This window comes from Corapipo altera, unplaced genomic scaffold (assembly GCF_003945725.1).
Source record: "Corapipo altera isolate COAL_440 unplaced genomic scaffold, ASM394572v1 133, whole genome shotgun sequence".
Classification (NCBI taxonomy): Eukaryota; Metazoa; Chordata; class Aves; order Passeriformes; family Pipridae; genus Corapipo; species Corapipo altera.
Genome location: NW_020884939.1, coordinates 861292 through 883018, shown reverse-complemented (window position 1 = coordinate 883018; position 21727 = coordinate 861292). Strand labels below are relative to the sequence as shown.

Below are 21727 nucleotides of genomic sequence, written 5' to 3'. Positions count from 1 at the left end.
TTTTCCAACCTGGTTGATTCTATGATTCTTTGATTCTGTAATTCACAAATGTGAGGTAATGCCTATTGGCAACGGTAGGAATACTTTGAACTATAAACATTTGCTTGTTAGTATTTAAGCAAAGTGTTGGGAGTGAGAAAAGAGTATGTGGTGTCCTTTTGGACACTGTTCAAAGGCTGGTTCAGAGTACAGTGATGATGTAAATTGGTATGTGTGTGATAGACTAGAAAATACACTGAAAATTAAAAATACCTCTGTGTAAATATTATGCTTTTTTTTCTTGAGTCTATGGTCAATTCTAATTATATATTACCAAACAAGATTAGCTGAAGAAGAAATGGTTTGGAGTTTGCTGAGGAAAATGTTTAGGAGCATTTGATTCAAGGGACAGGGAATTGGTTTTAAAATGGCCTATTAAAATCTTTTTATCCATCGTCCATAATTCATCTATGGAACTTGCTGCCAGAACTCAGTGATGTTTAGGTTTCAGTAAAAATTCTGTATAAAAAAGGTTCCATTTCTAAGTGTATAATGAGAACACTTACAAGGATGTTATTTAAAGTGTAATATGTGATTCACCTGCCTGCAGGGATATGTTAGCAGCATTTTCTAACTCTTGTAACCTGTCTCTTTTTTTTTGTACATATTTGTTTCTACCTGTTATACACAGGTTGCTCACAGTTAGAAAGCCTGCTAGGCAGGTCTAACGTGACATTTCCTACTGTGCTTGTGATGTTCTTAGTTCAGGAGCAAGCACAACAGTTCAGTGCCCTGTACATGAATTCCACAGTTTACGAGGCATTGCAATTGTCTGTGCTCCTGCAAATGCATCATTGCAGTTAAGGTAGATTATTGTATCATATATAATTGTGATCTGAGCTTTCTAAACAGAGGCACAATGGAATTAAAACAGTTTTCCTGTTGGCATTTGTTTCAGTTTGATTCTGAGTGTTTCCGGCGCCATCATCTCATTAGAATTCCAACTCCTTCGTGATGTTAATGTGGTCATCGGAAGCTGGGTCAGAATTTTCAACCTGTAAAATGCAATTTATACCCCCTCCTCACCTGCCATCATGTTTTACAGGACAAGATGGAGAAAAGCAGCCTTTGGCAGTTTGGACTCTGTTTAGGAATGTTGCAGAATGCTCCTGAGCTGCTGCTGTTGTAGAGGATGTGGGATGCAGGGTGGGGTAGCACATTCCTTCTCAATAATCCCCTGTTCTTTCTGCATGGGCAAGCCTGGCTTTGTGCTCAGCAAGGGTCGCTTGATTTTAATATTTCTTATATTAAAAAATAAGAAAGGACTGTTTCTTTTGAGTTGTCTGGTTTTTGGACACATCTTTCATTTCTGTGTGTGGTATTAGCAGTGAAGTGAAGTACTGCCATGTGGTTGTTGCCAGGTTGTGTCACTGCCTGTCCATTTAAGCTGGATTTCATCAGTTTATCATAGACAGCTGTGTTTCAATGCTACTTACTGGTTCTAGTATAAACACTAGGATAAAAATGGGTTATTTAAGAAAATTTTTTAGAAGGAAAGATAGCTACAACATTAGCATGTTTTTGCTAAGTCATATTGGGTAGGACCAATACTAGAAATCAGTATAGAGATTATCAATAAAACTGAATTTTGTCTGGCGCTATAAATACAAAGTTGTGATTTCCACTGACATCAATTAAAACGTTCATTAATTCTAGATTATTAAATGATAAGTACAAAATTTGATTTTAGTCCCTTTCTGAATTTTTAGAAAGTTCTCATCTGAATAGACATTCCTGGTAATAATTTTACTATGTGAGTGTACATAAATCTGTGAGCAATTGGATTATGAGCTACTTTAGAAAGAATAGCCACAATTCACCAAGTGGAATAAGTCTTTTAAAACTGACAAAATGAAACCCTGGATTTTTTTATGGTGGTGATAATTGCTGGTATAAATGTGAGAGTTCTGGTTTGTTTACTTTGTTGGAGGATATACAGTACTTTTCAATGCAGTGTTGCTCTGCTGTCAAGCATTGTGTTTCCCTGGAGTTCAGTAGGCCACCATCATCTGCTGTCCCTGAAGGAGGAAAGCCTGCCAAACCTCAACAGGCCTCCATGCTGATTACAGGCACTGAGTAACTTCATTTTATGGGTTGACAGGCTAGAAGATTTCAAGCAACATTTTAGGAAGTGAGTAAGAAAACAACCAATAAAGTAGTATTAATGAATAAACTCTTAAAAATGGAGAAAGGCTATAGAGAAGATAATACATAATTTTGGCTGTATAAAATGGGATTATGTTAACTGGACAAGCCAAAATGTGATCAGCACTGCTGCTGAAATAGAGGCCAGACGGTGGCCAAGATGACAAAATTAATTTTTACCACACAAAGGCAATTCCTGTTAGAGTTTTCTGAACAGTCAGAGTTGAGGAGCTCCAGACTCCCTTGCCCATGTAAAGCTGTTGGTCCCATCTGAGAGTTTCAGCACCCCTGCCTTTGGGAAAATCTGGTGAAGCCCCTCTGAGGGCTGTGAGGTACCTGTGACTGTGTGTGGTGGGAATTCTTCCCACAAATCTCACAAAGAGGTCACTGCTTGAACAGTCTTGAAGTGCAGTGAGGAATAGCCCCTTTTGCCAGGTGGGACATGTTTTCAAGTACTAGTTTTAATGTCTAAAGAGAAATGGAAATCCACTCTTGCTTGATTAAGCAGGGTTGCCCTTAACTGTGTGGAACACGGGTGACATGGACAGGGTGCCATGGCCATGGGAAGCTGAGCATCTGTTCCCAGTGCTGCCACAGCCTGAAAGGAAGCCAGAGCAGGTGTCTTTTCTGTACAAATGGGATTAATAATGTTTTGCAAAGTGTTTCAAGACTCTCTAATGAAAGGTGCTTCGATATTTTTGTTGTTAAGATTACTTTAAGGTGTGATATTTATTTCTAATTAGAAATAATTCTTTTATTGAAGCAGTTGGGAAGGAATGTTAAAATGTTTAATTTATTAAGTGATAGATAACTGACTTGATGAGCTTGGAGTTCCTGGAAAATTAGATTTTTTTTAATACATGATGCTAAAACTCGAAGTAAGGAAAATACTTTCCAGATTCATGGCTTTGATTTCTGCATACACCAAGCAAAGAAATGAAACGAGATCTACTCCTCCTGCTGAGGGTATTACTTAGAAGAAATCTTTATGTCCTTATCTGCTAACGTCCCAAAACTTAAACAAATATGAAGGTTAGTGAAGTTCACAACAGATATTTGCCTCACTGGGGGACTGACTTGACTTATAAAAGTGAAAATAATATGATGGGTTTTGCCTTCCCTTAGTTTGGGAGTAATTGTGGGCTGGTGGGCAGTAGCCTGACTCCTCTGCAGCAGCACAGCACAGCATGTCAGAACATTCCCTGCATCTGGGAACATCCCTTCCCACCTGGAGTATTAAGTGCAGGAATGACAGTGTTATAAAAGATTTACAGAGCCTGTTACTGAAAGCCATCAACCTGCAAAACTCAGAAAAACCTAACCCTTTTTACAGTGTGTGTTGGCTCAAGATTCTCCTCCCTGAGGAGCATTTGGGACAAGACACAAAGTGCATTATTAGCTGTTTTCCACCTACAGGTCAAGATGGCCTGAACCCCCTGACCCTGATTTCTAGGAAATATAAAGAATCGATGATGCCACCTTCTTTTCCAATGAAAGCCTGTTTACTGTCTCCTACAGTTTTTGTGTGTAACAGGAACTAATAGCTAATTTAAGCAGTCAAGCCTTTGAAAAATAGAATGCGAAAAGGGCTGTTTATGATGAAATAATTCTTCACTGTGATGCTGGCTTACCTCCTACCTTGTTTTATAAACCTTAAATGAAATAATTCTGTAAGTTTATACAAGGGGATCACAATTTCAACAGGAATAACATTGCATATCTTAGGGTAACACACATCTGGGAAGATCTAAGTCAAGTGTAGGCTGTTTATGTGTCTGGTGCTGTTCCTCAGGGAGAGCACCATTGTGTTTGAGCTTCTGCAGGCTGGCCCTCAGAGGGGTGTGGATGCTGTGAGGAGGGCACATTATGCTGCTGTATGTTGTGCTGGAAAGCTGAGACGAGTGGATTTGTTGCAGTCATCAGAAGTCACGCTTTTTTAGTGAGGAAATTGTTAAATGCTAAGGCCTCTTGTCAGCACGGTACCACTGTCCTACTTTCGTACCACTGATTTGCAAACTGCAGCATATGGGAATGTTCCATAAAACTCAGCTAACCTTTTGGAGTGCTTTAATGCAGGAATTAGTCATGAAGGTTAAACTTTGTGAAACACCCTTGTGATTTTATGGTAACCATACCCTCAAAGTCCTCAGGCCAGTGCGTTCTTACTAAGCTTTGTCTTTGAGTTTTATGGGACACTTATCTGGAAAAGTCATAACTTGCCTTGGGTTTCAATAGACCAATCTGAGTTGAAGAAAAGGGGAGCATGAGGGTATAAGAGGAATTTCCTACTTTTTAACAGCAGTAGAATTTTCTGCTGGATTCATATAAATGGAAAAAACAAAGAGATGAGTATGCCATCTCTCCAGCCTTGTTTCATCTAGTCCACTGGCAAGAAATTCAGACTTTGAAAGACAGTCAGGTATTGCCTACTCAATGTGACTTCTGAACTGGCCACTATCAAACCAGGAGGTATTTCTTTGTTACAAAAGCAGAAAGCATCTGGGCTGCAAAGTTAGTGGAAATTTCATGGGATTCTTCGTGAAGATTTGAAAAACTCTCTCCCTTAGACGTTTGAAATCAAAACTCTATCACATTTACTCCAACTAGAGAAAAATTTGCAAAGTGCCTTGAAATAAATTTTACATAAATTTTCCCCCAGGCCTGGGGGAAATAACCAGAAGTCTCAGGAAAAGGGCTCTTTTAACTTGTGCCATGCATTTGCTGCTTTGCAGTATTTCACTCCAGTCTCAGCTCTGCAGCCCTGAAGACTGCGAGTCTGAAACTAAACTCCTAAAATTATAAAAGTGTAAAAAAAAGTGAAGGTTAATGGTCACTGGCTTCTTTCCCACAGGCTCTGCAAGCTTTGCTGTCTGGAACACTAACGGAAGAGGAAAGCACAAGGCAGTTATATATATTGTTGTTCTTATAGTCAGTGTTACTACTGTCAAGCAAAACAACACTTCCTTAAAAAATACCACACCGGAGCTGACAGCTAACCTGAGACAGCTGATGCTGCTGGTGGAGACCCTGGGAAGTGCACAGTTTTGTCCATTAAACAAACTCTTATATAGAATGAAACCAGCAGAGAAGGGATGTGCAGTGACTCTTCACTGACCTATGTTGCTTCAGAGGCATGAAAAGAATGCAAAGGTGTTTGCTGAAGTTATTGGGCTGCCCTGGACACTCAGTAGGGTTTTGCCAATACCCTTTTGCAGCCTGCACTGTGGAGCTGTACTTGAACTTGCCCCTTAGAAAGGCAAATATGGCTTAGAGAACAGCTTCTTTTCGGGCATTTTAGGAGGCTCATTGGCCAGCTGGATGTGAAGCAGATGAGAACTAATACTTAATCTTTCTCTGAAGGATGCAGAAGTTCATCAACTTACTGGAGACTTCCAGTACTGCTCGGAAAAGATGCATAGGCCAACCCAGTGAAGGTATTTGAGTAGAGGTCTTGAGTTAGGGGATTGAAAGGTTGCTCACTGCCCCATCCAACCTGGCCTTGAAATAGAGGATCACTTTAGTGTACTGTCACAAGTGATCTGAGTGAATGACCGAGTGCTCTCACTTGTGAAGGAACTGGGTCAGGTACAGTCAGAACTGAAATCCAACTGAAGAGGATTAATTTTCGTGTGTCCCCGTGTTTTGCCCTTATTGACTAAATGAGCCTTGTAATTATCACAGTGATTTTTGGAATGTATTAACAAATAGAGAGGGGCTGTGATTTCAAGTAATGTTGAGTGTTTGACTTTGAGGCATTCCTTTATTTCAGGCTGGTTTGCGAACAGTTTAATGCCTATACATCTTCACAGATTTGCCAGTCCCCTTCTTTCTCTTACTGACATTAGCATGCAGCACCACTGCAGTGTTAGCAAATGCTACATAGCAGGTGGATTTCCACAGAATTTCAGTCTTGCTCCATCTACTGCCTTACACAGGTTTTCCATTGGCTTCTGCAGTTCCTCAGTTACCCTCCCCCTTCAAAACTGTTAATTCATTCAACAAAATTGGACTCCCAGATTTATGCTAGAAAGAACATGCGATAGTCTCTGTGTTTTCATTGTGTTGGGCATGCAGAGAAATGGGAGAGAAAGTATTAAATTGTATGAAACAGGCATTAAATGGAATGAAGGTGCAGGTAAGGGACAAAGGCTATAGATTTTTCAGAAGGGATCTTTAAAAAAATGAGTGTTTTATTTGAAACCTTTTAAAAGGAGGTAGAGTCCTTGTTCCAGAGTATAGATTGTAAATCTTTGATTAAATCCTGAAACAGCCCTATTAAAGAGACGCAAAGTGTTCTGTGGTACTGAAGAAAAGGGGATCATGGGTTATTCAGCTGCAGTTCTAAGAGCCTGTTATAACCATGCATTTTAATGAAGCACATCAGCTCAAGGAATGCTGTCTATACACTGCAGCATAGCTGCCTGCCTGGAAAACTATCCTATCGATAAACAGAGCACTTCTATTTGCAAAGGCCCTTTTTAAGTACATTAAAAAAATCCATTTGGGAGAGATTAATTAATAATTAAGCCGGTGTGGAATTAACCTTAGGCAAATCTACTTCCTCTTTGCAGTGTAGAGACGTGGCCTGTCTTTCATGCAGTGCCCCAATAAAGCACTGATACAAAAAAATTCAATTCTTTGTAGCTAATCAGCTTCCTGTTACAGCAAGGGCCAGCATTTGAGATGGCTTTTGTTTTCTCATGCGTAGCAATGTTTCAAGGTTATGTTAATTTTCACTTAAAATTGATAGGATAGGGTTCCTGCAGAAGGCACAAATATTCCAAACTGCTTTATTTTATCTTTTTTTTTGGTTTGTTTTTCATAGTATTTGAGCATGAATCACTTCCCTGTCTCTCATTTTACTTGTTGTTTGATCAATGAGTCTTCTCTACTGGGGGGAGTAATTTAAAACAGTCATGAAAATGTCTCTAACATTTCTTTGCTACTGGAGCTGAGGTTCTAAGGAAGGCTTTGCAGGGGCATGCCTTGGTAGAAATATGAGGGCATTTGGTATAGGGCAGGTAGCCCTTGGATTCTCTTTTTATTTGTGTGAAATAGCTAATCAAAAGAGAAGAGGAGCTCAGACTGGAAGAAAGAAAGGAAGTGGAGAGGGACAGAGAAATCTGAAAAAGAAATCAAAGTAATGATACTTTTCCTTTCTATGAGAGTATCTATGACTAGGGGTTTCCTGCTATTGGGAAAGTCCTTTAATAACCCTCCTTGAGGTTATAGGCACAGACAGAAAATCCTGTAGTCTATGACAAGGATGAAAGTTCATAAATCCTGATGTTGCTAAATTGAAATTAAATTTGCAAGTTTTGGATAACAGGGTATTTCTCTAACTCTCATGTCTTCTCCCATCCTAATGGAGTAGTTCATCCTTAGTTCTGCAAATTGCTTTCCACTGCTCTTCTGAATTAATTCAAATAGAGGATCTATCCATAATCATTATAAAAATGTATAAGCCCAGGCATGCTGTGCAGTCGACCATTAGTGTTCATATTATTTGACAAATTAAAGTGCTGGAAAGTTAGACTAAAATACCATTCTGACAGTACCCCCTACTTAAGGCCACCTCACCAGCTCTTCTTGGAGCTCTCTAGGTTAGGGAAGAAGGTCATCCATCTCTCTTGGAAGTGACTGTCAAGCCCTGAATATGTGTACAAGCACATTTATAAACAAACAAGATTATTTTGGTACCTTTCTCTGTTGATACCGGGGTGTTGACATATGTGTGGGATACTTTCAGTGTATGAACTAGTTGGAAATAATGAGTCCTTGTAATAAATTCTTACTACAGAGTCTCTATGTAGGAGCATTTTCTTTTCATCATCTCATTAGCGAGTTTGAGCCATTAACAGCTTAAAGTGCTGAATAAGGATTTACATTTAATTGAAGTCCTCTGTTCTTAGCTGACAAAATGTATTTTACACACTTGATGGATGTAATTAGTGTGATGAAGCTTTAAAAGAAGTTGGCTTGGTTAAATTTAGAATTTGCCATGTCAGTTTATACATGAAGCCAAAACATATGTATCAGTAGTTCTGTGGCTTTGGAAGAAATGCATTTCATTAGTATTAGTGATTTATGACACTGGTACAGTCCAAATCCAGCATGCTTTCAGATTTTGAGTGCAATTTCAAACTATTTTGTGGTACTACATGATAGCTGTTGCAGAACTTAACATTACATGCCATGGCTACAGACAAACTGCTATCCTTTGGATAGCAAGGAATTGTGCATAATTGTTTAAGTTACTGTGCTTTATTAAACTTTCATAAAAGGAGACCTCCATGAATCCTGCTGGGCTTTAGTGCATGCAAACTAAGGGCAACTGCACACCACTCAGTCCCTTTTCCCAGTCACTGTTCCTGCTTTCTACTCAGCCTGATTCAATGTACAGGATTCTCATTTGGAATGAGAATTTCCCCCCATGTTCTCTGTGGTTGTGACTTGCTTACTGAGAAAAATGAAGAACTTGTTTGTGTTGGCAGCATCAGTAGGGATGGATAGAAGATGCTGTCCAGTATCGTGTGTGCCTGAAGTAAATTTGCTCTTTAATGAAGGACGAGTTTCTGGCTAATAATTGAGGCTCCTAAACTCGTAAAATAGTATTGCTGTGTTTTGCTGCAGGCTCACATTTTGTATCAGTAGTGTAGCCTGGAAACTGTTGTTAAAGATAAATTAAAGTAGGGAAAACTAAACATTTAGGCTCAGAAATAGAGAGACTGTTTGCAATAGGAATAATTCCCACAGGCAGGTTTCCATCCCTGTGTGTAGTGATCCATTGTTGGCAGGTGTATGGTAAGTGTGTTCCACTGTGAGTCACAGCTGTAATAACACACAAAGTGAATTTTTGAATTGGAAATTGCTGTGCTGTGCAGTGTGTGTGTGCTCTGGGCAGTACAGTGTGTGTCAGGAGAAGCTGCCTGGGATGAAGCAGTGGAGAATGGAGCCTGCTCTGCTCCAAGGGTATGACTCATATCACAGATGGCTGCAAGGCTAATACTATGATATGAAAGTGTTACATTACAACTAATATTACACTGCTAACAGAACTCTGATGTGCTGGAATGGTTATTTGATGGTTAATTCTTTTTTTTTTGAAGAGAAAAAGATGATCCTTTTCTAATACCTTGGCTAAATAGTTTTGTACGAGATTTACTATGATTGTTTTTAGTGAGGAATGTGGGGGATAAACTCTTCTGGCTAAAAAAACCCCAGAATCTGTAACTGTTTTCTAAAGTGAACTGTAGTTAATTATTTTTCTGAGGTGAGTTAATTTAAACTGAGTGCCAAGAATCAGTGGCAGTCCTTTCTGTAGCAGGTCAGAAGGCAATTCCTCAGGATGTGCCCTTTTTCAACATGCAGCCCACCCACTGTTACTCAGGTAGGTCTGTCTGTCTGTACCTCACTGAGGTGCAACTGTGTCCTTTCCCTTGCAAGACAACTTGCAAAGTCTCTGGCAAAGTCATTTTTAGACCAGCTTCATGGAGCTGGCCAGAGCACTTTGTAGACCCTGGAGTCTTGTTCAAATTTCCAGTTCTGGGGAGAAGAAGAAAAGAGATAATGTCTGTCACAAAGATTAAGTGCTCAACTAGTGCAACAAACAGGTGGGATTTGGGTGTTTAAATTCCCATTTGCAGGTTTGAAAATCTTTCCTACAGTCTGTTTTAAAATAAACAGGTTAAGCTATAGGAAACTGAAAAAGTAGTTACAGGAAACTAATTAAGACGAAGTCTGAGGTGTTTTCTGTTTGACTCCAGTTTGCACTTTGTAAACTGTGTTCCTTTTTTTCTGCTTTTATCACCTGCAGCTTTTGCACAACTTACCAAAAGCCAAATAGATGCTTCTGCACAATGTGTTTTAATAAAGAAAGGCAAACAAAGAGCAGTGTGTATTCTAGAATATACATCATAAAGTCTGGATTTCTGGGACAAGGAATCCATTCATGATGGTTGTGTTTGCAGTGGTTCAGTGATTTGTATGACTAATGTATTACTATTGCTTATTATCTACACTTCAGCAAAACACATGTTCAGTCTTCACATTTCCCTCATCTACAGCTACCTTTTAATCTTGAGGGCAATGAAGGGAAGAATTACCAAGGTAATTAGGATGCCCAGCTTTCATTGGAGATCTTGTTTTGTACCTTTGAATGTTTTGTGCACTTTTCCTCCCCTGAGTTCCGGATGGATCAGGAAGGGGATGGTAATCTCATTGCATTGTTTGGGAGTCTATTTGATGAGTTCTGCAGCCTTTAGGGAACTGGAAAATCTAAGTGCCCAATTTAAAAATCAGAACCATGAGTTCTAATTTTTATAGACACAAGTTAAAGAGCTGGTATTCAAACATGCAGTAAGTTGTTCCTGGCCACAAAGGGCACATGCAAGATCCACCACCACCACCTGTGATTTGCCATGAAGCACAAAATAAGTGCCAGGAGGATGTGCTCAGCTAGACCACATGTTAGCTGTTACCAGTAGCTTTTCATTCTTATAAACCCCAACAAAATAGTAAGATGAAATATATTCTGATTTTTCCCATACCAGGTCAGTCCCACAATTTCAGAAAGAACATCTTACATTATAAGAAGGTATTTTCTCCCTTTCATTTAGGAAGGAGTGAAATAAAAGAGAAATTTTTTATTTGATGTTTTAAGATGTCCACAATCTGACAGTAGCAATTTTTTCAAAAAATAGATATTTAAAATATTTCTAAGAAATGCACAAATGTTTATTTGACATTCCAGTTTTTCTTTAGAATGTGATTTTTAAATCTTTTAAAACCAGTTGCTTGTTCTGGAAAAGCTGAGTGATCCTCCCTAATTTTTGCTCTCGCTGTAAGCCACGTGAGTTTTTCCCTGAGTTTTTTTTTCTGGTTTTTATCTCTCAGTATGGTTATGGACGAACTAGTGCCCATGAAAATGCAATGTTTTCTTACAGCTACTACATCACACTATGGGATATAGTGCCAGCATAATCCATGGCAAGTATTGGGGGTACTGTTGGTTTTCAAGTTAGAATAACTAATAAAGACTGAGCTCGTGGTGACAGCTCCTACAGGCTGTGCCAATGTCACCGTGGTAAGGTTTGCTTCTTTTGGCAGTAAGCAGCTGGGTTCCTGAGACACTGAGCTGGCTAGCTAGATGTTTTGTTAGTTTGAAGTAGAAAAGGATTTGCACACAACTGAGCAGATGAGTTCCTCACTGGTGTGAAGCAATGAACTTGTAATGTGTTTGTGTCCTCGTTTGGAGCATCAGGAGATGAGTGATTATTTTCATGTGTCCTCATGATGTATTGGTAGAGTCTGGCTGTCGTAAAACACTTGGAAAATTTGCAAGGTTGAACTGTAATTATGAAGTTGTACATGGTCTCAATGCTACTGCTGGTGTTGAAATAATAGAAATTCAACCTTCAGGCAAGAGCTGTGACACGTGGTCAGGGTATCAGTGGCACAGCAACACAACAAGGGAATGGGTTTAGTGGATAAAGTGACACACGTGAGGGCTTTTTGGAGAACTCCCTTTCAAGATTACACCTCCAGTCAATCAGTTGCTTCTTGGCAAATGAAAGAATTTGTGGGCAACAGTAACAAACTGTAAGTAAAGAATGAAATGCTTCATTTGGTTAAAGGATTTGGTTGATTTCGGTGATGAAGAATGTGGTTTTTCATATGAGTGTGTCATATTTCCTGTAATAACATCAGTAGGTTTCATTAAGCACTTTATAAAGAAGTTAATAAATAGGGATTACCTGCCCTTTGGTCCCTTCTCAGTAAACAGTGCTTATTCTTACACTAGAATGCTAGTGCTGTGGTCATGATAGCCTAACAGTGGGAGCAAGACAAGAATGGTAGGGAAATGTGATTTCTATGATGGACTGGTTGAATAAAAAAGATACTACCTACTTGCAAATTTTTTTTTCATTCTTGCTTTTATGGTGGTTTTGCTCATTCTAAATGAGATTTGAAAATTCCCTGGTAGGTAAAACATTGGCCATCAACTCCCACTAGTCTTCCCAGAGAGTCCTGGATAAACTCCCTTTTATTACTTTACGACCTCCTTGGTGATGTATTCATAGCTGTTGAGCTCAGTCACTTTTTGCTCCTTTTGTGCCCTACTGTGTTCCATTGGCAGGAATGCCAGGAAATAGTTTGGCTATAACCCTGAGAATCACATCAAAATCCCATTCGGTACTACTACAATGACACCCATCTCAAAAGGCTTGCTAGGCATGAGAAGTAAGGCACGGGATCATGGACTGACAGGTGACCTCCCCATGCACCTGAGAACATCAAAAGTTAGAAATACAACTGTACTTCATTCAGTGGGGAGCAAAATGAGTTCTTGCGCATCTTCCTGAGGGAAATGAAATCTGACTGTTATCAACTATAATCCTGACTTCATTGGCTTATCTCATTCACTGGTACATTTAAAATTGTACCAGTAACACTGGCACAGAGTTACTGAGGCATAAAGTAGTTGCTGCAGAATATGCAGAGGTTGCTGTGAGCCCAAACAAATATGGTGCATGTTCATGCCATCTCTGAATTTCCCATTGTCATTTGTGAATTTGATCTTTCATCATTTGCTTCTTGTCTCTTTGTGCATTGTGTGTTTTTGAGAGGAAGCTGTTACTTTGATTTGTTCCCAGATGGTGAGTGCCCTTCCTTTTGATGTCTAATAATATCTTTCTCTCATTATTGTAAAAATAAACAAAAAAAAATATTTTTTTCAACCTCTACTGTTATGAAGTCAAATGAGTTGTTTGTAGCCTGAGTTTATTTTATAGTCTATTAAAGTCACTTAGTGATGTTTTATAAGTAGTAAGTTCCAAATCAGTGGCCACAAACTTGTTAGAGCTCCTGTTCTTGCTTACTTGTATACTATTTGCCTTTTACTGGCACTAGTGACTTACACACTGGATAAACTGTTTCTTGCTGGGATTTATCTACTCTTATTTTTTCCATATATTCCTTACATTCAGGTTATGAATCCAGTACACAGATACAGTTGAGTACTTAGTATGCTGAAAGAGTTTGATGCTTCTGCCATGTGATAAAAGAAAGACACAAAGTGAAAAGGAAAACACATCTGTGTGTGAATTGATATATACAGAAGATACCTGTGATTAAACTCGCTCCCACTGGATGTCACTATTGTTCCACAGAAATTCATCCAGGAGAATATTTATCTAGCATTGAGTGGCTGACAGCAAAGACCGTTTGCTTGCAGCAAACTGAACATCTCTAATTGTGTTTGCAGGAATATTGTACGTTCGTGTTCATTTTGCAATTGGATTTTATATCAAGGTTCACCATTTCGTGATAGTAAAAAAACAGAGGGCATTGCCAAAGCTTCAGCTGTGATGGCTGTGTGAGTGCAGATAGTGAGTCAGGGAAACCAGCCAGCAGAGGAGCTTGCAGTCATTATACTCAAGCCACTTGTTCTCATTGTTATTCTCTTACTCTGCAATTGCTGGAGGTAATCTCAACACAGTGAATGAACATTACCAGTCTCCTCGAGTTTGCTTAGAACATCAGTTATTTTCTTTTTCCAAAGAGGTGCATTTTGTGTGGTTTATTATTCTGAAATAGCGTTTGAATATTCCAAGAGCTAAGTCGTTGAGAGGTTGAGGAATCCACTGGCTAGGATGATGTCTTAGTGTGAGGAGACTGGATTATGCTCCCAGTACTCAACTGGTTTGTGATCAAGCAAATTCCCTCAAATCTGTCTATTTGCCATGGTCTGTCTGTCTTTTCAACATTCCTTGTAAACAATTTAATGGTAAGAGATTGTTGGAAGGTATTTCTACAGTGTCTCACAGAGAAAGTCCTGACTTGCCTTAAAACTTTTGGGGGTGCTGCAATAAAATGAAACAGTCTGGTGATCCCACCAACATTTGTCTCAACTTTGTTTAAATAAATGTAGGCTGCAAAACTGGTGCAAATGCCAATGGGTGTGGAAGAGTGCTGCACTTTGTCTGTGGCTTGTAAAGCTCTGGTCTTCCCAGTGGTAGCCCCAGAACCCCATATATGACTCAGGAAAAGGAATAGCAGATGACTAAAAATCCTAAAAAACACCAACAAAATGAACTTCAAACACTTTGAAACCCCATTTTTGCTCTCCTAAACTTGGAATTTGTGTGTAGTATCAGCTTCATTAAGGGAGAGCTAGGTCACTAGAGGCACTCAGTCACATCTCGTTCCTCAAGGTATTGCCTAAAATGCCTGTGTGAAGGCTCACAGATTTGTAACAGGCATCATAGCTCCTGCACATCCTCTGAGAATTCCTTTCCATCACCTCAGTAAGGTTTTAGCAGTTTTGTCAGAGGCTGGCACCAAAATATCCAAAACTCTACACAAAGCGGGGTCAGAATTTTAGATACTGGAGAGAAACAAAGGAGAAATTTCTTTTCTGGAACCTTGGAGGCTTCAACACTTCATTTGTATTCAGGAGAGGGGGAGCTTTTCACAGGGACTGAAAGTTGCTCAGCTAAGACCAAATCATTGCTACAAGATTATTAGAATTTGTGGCTCTGGTGGCCGTGCCACCCAAAATGAGTCACTTCCAGAGCGTTTCATTTGACAGTGGTGAGGCTGAGTTGAGCTTAGTTCATGTAGTTTTTGCCCAGGTGAAAGCATGGATTTTGTAATGTGTTTTAACGTGCTGTGGTGTGGGTTTAAAGTGTTTTCTAAGCCATAGGCACTGGAGGGGGATTTAACACCTTGGCTCACAGGCCCCAGGCTGTGCAAGAAGGTTCAGAGTTACACTGGGCATCTTTTTTGTGTAATCAAACAGTGTTTTCATTATCAGTGACGATAGCAGCAATTACACATTCATCTGTGCGTGGGGCGTGTTTGGGAATTCGTATGAATTAATTGATCTGAACATGTCTGTGCATGAATATAGACATGCTGGGTTTTCACAATTATTTTTGTGACCCCTCCATGGTTAATGGCATACTGGCCTTGTTTTATTTTTCATACCCGTAATTAAATATTTTTCAAAGGGAGCTAGTGAAAATTTTACAGGCATTGCTTTCTGAAGGAGGGTATGGATTGATTCTTTCTGAGTATTGTTATGGTTAGAACAAGGCATTAAAGAAACATAAAAGGAAGCATATAAAGTTCACCTCAGTTATAGACAACTCATCCACAATCACAGTCCATTAAGAAGTTTTAGAAGGTGCATTAAATATTTTTGAATAGCAAAAATTCTAAAGCAATAGTATGAAATTATTTTCCGATTGCAGTTAGCATTCCTAAAACTAAATATCAAAATTTTATTTTATTTATATATGGATTTATATATGTATACACATACACACACGTGTGTGTGTATGTATATATGAACATATGTATGTTTTGTACCAAATCTTTCTTTCTTTGGCTGTGCCTAGTATCAGTCACCACTGCAGAGATTAAAGCCTGGGGAAGTACAGGGATGGTTCTTAACGTGAAGTTTACAGCAAACTCTAATCCTTCAGTGCAGAGATAACCGAGGCCTCCTGGTAGAAAGCTGAATCCCATAATAGCCAAGATAATTAAATGTGTATTGACTTTTTAATAGCAACTTTCAAGGTACAACTCAGGTACAACTGTGCTGTGCTGCTGAAGCCTCTCGAGCACTTGCGTTATTAATGGTGTGGGATCCTTCCTGTACTCAGGAAGACAGGTTCTCTGTTGCAGGGTTCACTATAGGCTCAAGCTTCTACCCTTGGCTCTTTCCTCACTACAGTCCTTGGAAATGAGAATGGTTTCATTACATGAAAAAAACCCCAACCCAAACCCCTTCAAGTGTATTAGTTGTTTTTAAGGGGTGCTTTCTAGCTTTGTTGTCATTATATCTAGCAGGTTTCAAGGTGATTGCCTGGGATTGGGTTTTTTCCAATAACAATTCAGGAGCACATTCTGCTAAGGTTTTGCTTTTTCTAATCTGCTGCAGTGAAACTGCTTTGTAGAAACATCCCCTCCCACTGAAGACGTGCAGTTTACTAAGCCAAATCAAGTTACAAAATAGACATAATTAAATTACTGACTTGCTTCTGTAAAGGTGCTGCTGTATTATTTAATAGCTTCCCGTCCTGATAATCAAAATTGGAGATATGATTTATTTGCAAATATAGGGGATATTATATTCTTCTGCAACCAACGACATACATGACTTTGGGAGAAGGAAGGCAGGGAATAGCTGGGTTACAAATCTGTATTTTGCCCAGAACTACTGATGAATGACTAGACATTAAAACAGTATCTGTGAATTCTTGTAATGTCATTATGGTTTTGCTAAGAGAGAAGAATAATTTGTCACTGATTTATGTAAGGATTTTTGGATGCACTCAGATCAGTGGGTAACCAATTTTCTCTGAAAGCTCTTTGCAGCTGTAGTATGTCTAAAATGTACAGTGTTTGGCTTTTTAAGTAATGAAGCTTTATTTACTTATTAGAGGGTCAGTGTGCAAAACACATCACACGACCTTAACAAGCCTAGCCCAGCAAATAAACAGAAATAGAAGAAAATGATGGATTTTAATGATTTCCTCAGCTACATTAATGCCTTTGACAGTCTTGAAAAGAGAATTTCTAATGAGCACTGAAACAAATGTGTGCAGGAAGTGGTCTTGCTTCTGCTGCCACACATTTGAGTTCCTCTAATTGCATCAATAAGGAATTTCTGCTCCTCATCTAATGAATGCCTTTTGACTACTTTCTGAAAGGCAACTGGATGTAGGGATAAACACTGGCACCTTTTATATGAAGTCACATAAATAGGTTTCAATTACTAGTTATCAGCCCTATAGAAACAGTGCTATAATGCAGTACAATAAATCCCATTGTAGCTCTTTATTTTTAAACTTTTATTAAGCCTTGGTTTCCCTCTGCTTTGCTTTTTAGTGATACCTCATGTCCTAAGGCTGCTTTAACTCCTCAATGGCTTTATAGTCTCTCTTGTGTTGGGCAGCACTTAGACATTCTTTCAGAGCTGTTCCTGCACCATCTCTCTCCTCAGACACCTCAGAATTCATATGATGCTACAGCACCTGGGTCTTTAGTTTGTTCTGGGTTCAAAAAGTGACTTTTAGAGCAAGGACTGGGGGTGGGGAGGGGATTGGGGAGGCAAAGGGGGGACACACACACTGAGTTTGATTTTTTTTTCATTGTTGTAATTTTTCTCCCTAAACAGAGGCACAGTTGCTGCAGGTGCAGTGGATTACTTATGAAAGAAGTTTTCTATTTAAAAACAAGAGAGACTTTAATGAAATCAGTAGAGGGTTTGTACAATAGGTATTGTATTAAACCAGAACTCAGGCTTCACATTGATTGCGGTATTTAAATTTCAATGAGTTGATTATGTATGAGAGTAAAATGACCAGTATTATGAATGTACAAAAAAGAGACATGGAAGAGCTGTGCCAGAAAAGTGAGAAAAACGTTCCCTTTATAGTCCCTAGAGTTCAATAAAGCACCACTATTTCCCAGCTTTTAAAAGCTCTTTTATCACAATGGTTCATACCTCGCATTCCCTGGAGCCTGATTTGTTATACGTGCAGGGTCCTGTTCCGTTCAGCAGCATCTCGCTGGTCTCAGTGTTGGTGGGTTTGTAATCTACATAAAATTCCTGCGTGCTGGGAGTCATTTGCTTCAGCGACTGTCTTTTCTTTTTCCTGTGCCTTCGCATGAGCGAGCGCTGCTGCAGCTGCTTCATACTGGCAGGGTAGCGCTTCCATGACACATAGATCACCAGCAGGATCACGAGCACAGACAGGAAAAGAGCCACGCTGCCTGCTATGATTTTGTGGAAGGAGATGTGTTCTGTGTCGTGCTCGGGCTCGGAGCTCGATTCGGTGGCTCTGATAGTCGGGGGCAGAGGGGGCTTGCTGTCGTGTTTAGGCCTGGTGAGTTTTGGTTTAAACGTTGGCTTTGGGAGAGCTCGGGCTAGTTCAAACCTTTCTGTGGTACTTTTGCCACAGATGCTGTAGTTTTTCACTGCATCAATAACATTCACCCCTTGCAGCTCTTTGGGGCTGGCACAAATAATGGTGTTTTCCCTCAGCCCTCTAAAACTTTTAAGCCAGTTTACCAGGGAGCAAATGTTTCTGCTGCATTCCCATATATTCCCGGCAAGGCTGATGTCATTGAGGGATATCCAAGAATCCAAAATTTCTTGACCAATAAATGTGAGCTTGTTTGAATCCAGGTTGAGGCGCTGTAAATTGGGCACACACTGAAAAACACTAGGTCCACTGAAAGCTTCTATTTCATTGCCAGATAAATCAAGTCTTTGTAGTGAGCTCCAGGTCCAGGACATAGTTTGTCCTATCACACTGATTTTATTCCACTGTAAGTAAAGGTTCTGAAGGCTGACTAGCCTTGGAAAAAGTGCCAGGTTGAGCTTAGAAAATTGATTGTGCTCCAGGTGAAGCTCTTTCAGTCTGATCATACCTGCAAAGACATTCCTTGCTAAACTTCGGATGCGATTATAACCCAGGTCCAACAGTTCAAGGTTCCTACAATCTTGAAATATTCGAACAGGGATGGTTCTTAGGGAATTGGACCGCAAATGTAAACTCAGCAGCTTCCTTAAGCCCCTGAACTGTTCAGATCCCAGAGACTGCAGCTGATTGTATGACAGATCCAAATTCCGGAGATTTGTCACAGGTCTGAAGGTATTATTAAGAAAATAGGAGATTCTGTTGGAACTCAAGATCAACTCTTTTAGTCTGCGTATTCCACTGAAAGCATTTTCGTCAATATTGCTGATGTGGTTATGGTCTAAATAGAGCCAGGTGAGTTGATTAAGACCTTTAAATTGATTGTATTTTAGTTTTTGGAGGCTGTTATATCGAAGGGACAAACCTAAACAACCAGCAGATATACTCGAGGGAATCTCCTGCAATTTCTGAGATTCACAATAAACCATTTTGCCTTCACACCTACAGCCCTTAGGGCATCCTCGTTCAGCAGAAGAAAGCATTGTCAGTAATACAGTAGGGGCTATTACCAGAGCTACAGCTGATCCGCTCAGTAGCCTAATTACATTGAAACCTGGAAATAAAAACAACTTAGAAAAGTTATCCCCCCACACATCAGTCATTTCTTTCAATCATGCTAAAATCTTTTACTTCAACAATCTTTTAAAACCCCCTAGCCAGACTCAACTAATTTTCACAGTTTTTTTTTTACTCAGCTTTTTTTTTTTTTTTTTTTTTTTTTTTTAATAATACCTTGATATAAATACTGAAAAACAGTTGGGTAAAAGGTGTAATCCCTAAGCCATTTAAGTATAATAAGAAATCACATCAAGGTAAGTCTATGGACTAATTAAAACACAGGCTATGCAGTAACTATGAACTATAAATTAAAAAGATAACATGAAAAACATACCCATCCTTTGTGTTGTTCAAAGGTCGTCCTTAGGTCTTTTGTTTTTTGCTTAGTGTGCCACAAGCATGGCAGCCCCTGTCAGCTGCACTGGAGTGAGTCAGGGCTCGCTGACACCCAGGAAGAAAAATTGGACCCCTTGGGAGATGGACCGATTTTGAAACATTATTCTTTGCCAGCCGTGCAGAACACTCCAAGAATAAATCAATCCCAACACAGCATTCGCAGCAAAATGTCAAATTCTTCCTAGGTAATAGGATCTTCATGGATATTACGTTTTTGCATCTTTATAGTTAGACACCTGGCTTTTAAAATGTTGCTTTATAGGGAAGCATGTTAGATTCCTTCTCCAAGCACCGTTTAGCTATCTGAATTCACACATCTGTATTCCATAGCCCAGCGGTTCCCTCCCTGAGCACCCGATCCGGCTGGGCAGCTGCTCTGGAAGCGCAGGAGGTGGGATGAGCTCTCGCCAGGATCCCGCTCGGCGCAGTCCCGCTCTCTCCTGCCGAGAGCTCCGTCCGACTGTCGCCGGGCTGGCGGCGGGCGCTGCCTTATGTAAAGCTGCCCCCAGCGGCAGGAATACCGCGGGCATGTGCAGACCCTGCCTTTCCCTTGCAAATGAGCGAGCTCTCCCGGGAAAACAGGGATTGCTCCGAGTCACTGAGACCGGCGGAATGGTCAGCTGCGGCGTAAAGCAGCGAGGTGTGTCGGAATACTCGAATCCTCTCAGTCTCTCCGGCTGTTTGTGAAAGCTGCTCTGCATCCTTGAACTTGGCAGCAGTGAGCTGCTGAGACTTCGGTCTGAAGGGCTGATGTGACATTTGTAGGACATGGATACAATTTTTGGTCCTAAGGATTTTTTTTTCTTACTGCTTTAGATATGTGTTCACGTAACCTTTTTACAGTCACTCACTATTTTTCAGTGAAGTATCAGCCCCCTCAGTGTGTCCCTTATCAAGTGTTTCAGCGTGGACACTATATTTTACAACATGAAGAATGTTTTGGAGCTGGCATTTTACCTTTTTGCTTTTTCTTCTCTGTTAAAAGGCACGGTGCCAGGAGGTTAGAAGAGAGTATTGCACTCAATTATTTCCCAACTTGCTGTCACTTTATTCCACAACACTAACACTCCAACCACAGGCTTCCCTAACACTCACAATATAACAACTAAGCAGCTTGGTGTAGTACTTTAATGAGGTGAATTGGTTTTACTGTGATTCGGGACAGGGATGGGATTTTATGTGGAGGTAAACTCTGCTGAGTTTTTTTAGATATGGGATGCTGGACAGTCCTCATATATCACCTAAAGAGCTGCCTTGTCTTTCCTTAGCCTTCCTTTCCTTCCTGCGTGCTGTAGGGAAAGAACACATCCTCTTATCTGGGCAGAGCAAAGGTAAGATGGTGGCACAGTAAATGCACCATGCTGGTAGTCTTCCTTCGCTAAGAAATATGTGATCAAGGATAATAGCGGGGAAGTGGAAAATCATGGCTCTTTGTGTGAGAATGGCCTGGAACCTGAAGAGTAGTGTGCTGCTCCTTAAAAGAGGAGTACAGAGTGCAGTCTTCAAATGCACCCAGATGGTGTTGAGAACCACTTTTCCTTTCTGAGGCAGAATCCTTACCCCTTGGAATAATGTGCTTTGACTTTTCTCTTATTATTCACTGCTGTGGGCATAGAATAACTTAAAATTAGGTGAAACCCAAATTTTTCCAGGTATTGAAATGCCAGCTTTGCCTAGTACTTGGTCTGTGAATGAGTTCAGGTTTATAGTAATCTCACTAGTGTTAGGGCATCAAACTCTAGTGCCTAAATTAGGAGCACAGTTACTCCCAGCTAACAGCTGTGAGCACCTTTCACATCAGAAATACATCCTGCATCAAGACGAATTCTGTGAAAATTCTTGCCTTTGGGTGAGATTTGGGGAGTGGGAAAGGGTTAATTCCTCCATTGATCTCTGTCAGTGTCACCATCTCCCATTCTCTGCTGCAGCTTGTTCCTGGCTCTTCAGTCTGATCTGTAGGGTCGAGGAGCCAGCGACAAACTGAAGGCTGCCCTGGGAACTGTGAGAGTCTGAGGAGCTGTTCTGCTGACAGCAGTGTCACGTGCCAGCCCTGCTCTGCTGGTGTAGGCTTTCCATCACGGCCTGGGGGGTCT

General features: G+C 40.1%; 2 protein-coding genes across 6 annotated transcripts in view; one reads left to right on the top strand and one right to left on the bottom strand.

Annotated features, from left to right (window-relative positions):
• Positions 1-20085, bottom strand: part of LRRTM3 (leucine rich repeat transmembrane neuronal 3) — a 79294-nt gene extending 59209 nt beyond the window's left edge. Inside the window, exons 1-2 of one of the 2 annotated variants that reach the window (XM_027660934.1) lie at positions 19573-20085; positions 17702-19233 (exon numbers count right to left, since the gene is read on the bottom strand). In XM_027660934.1, the coding sequence (XP_027516735.1) occupies positions 17702-19233; positions 19573-19576 (1536 nt within the window). In that variant the 5' untranslated portion in view covers positions 19577-20085. Of the gene's footprint in view, positions 1-17701; positions 19534-19572 lie in introns of those variants that run through there. The other variant, XM_027660933.1, reaches the window with a different exon arrangement.
• CTNNA3 (catenin alpha 3) overlaps positions 1-21727 on the top strand; it is a 433577-nt gene that overhangs the window by 179534 nt on the left and 232316 nt on the right. The window lies entirely within an intron of this gene.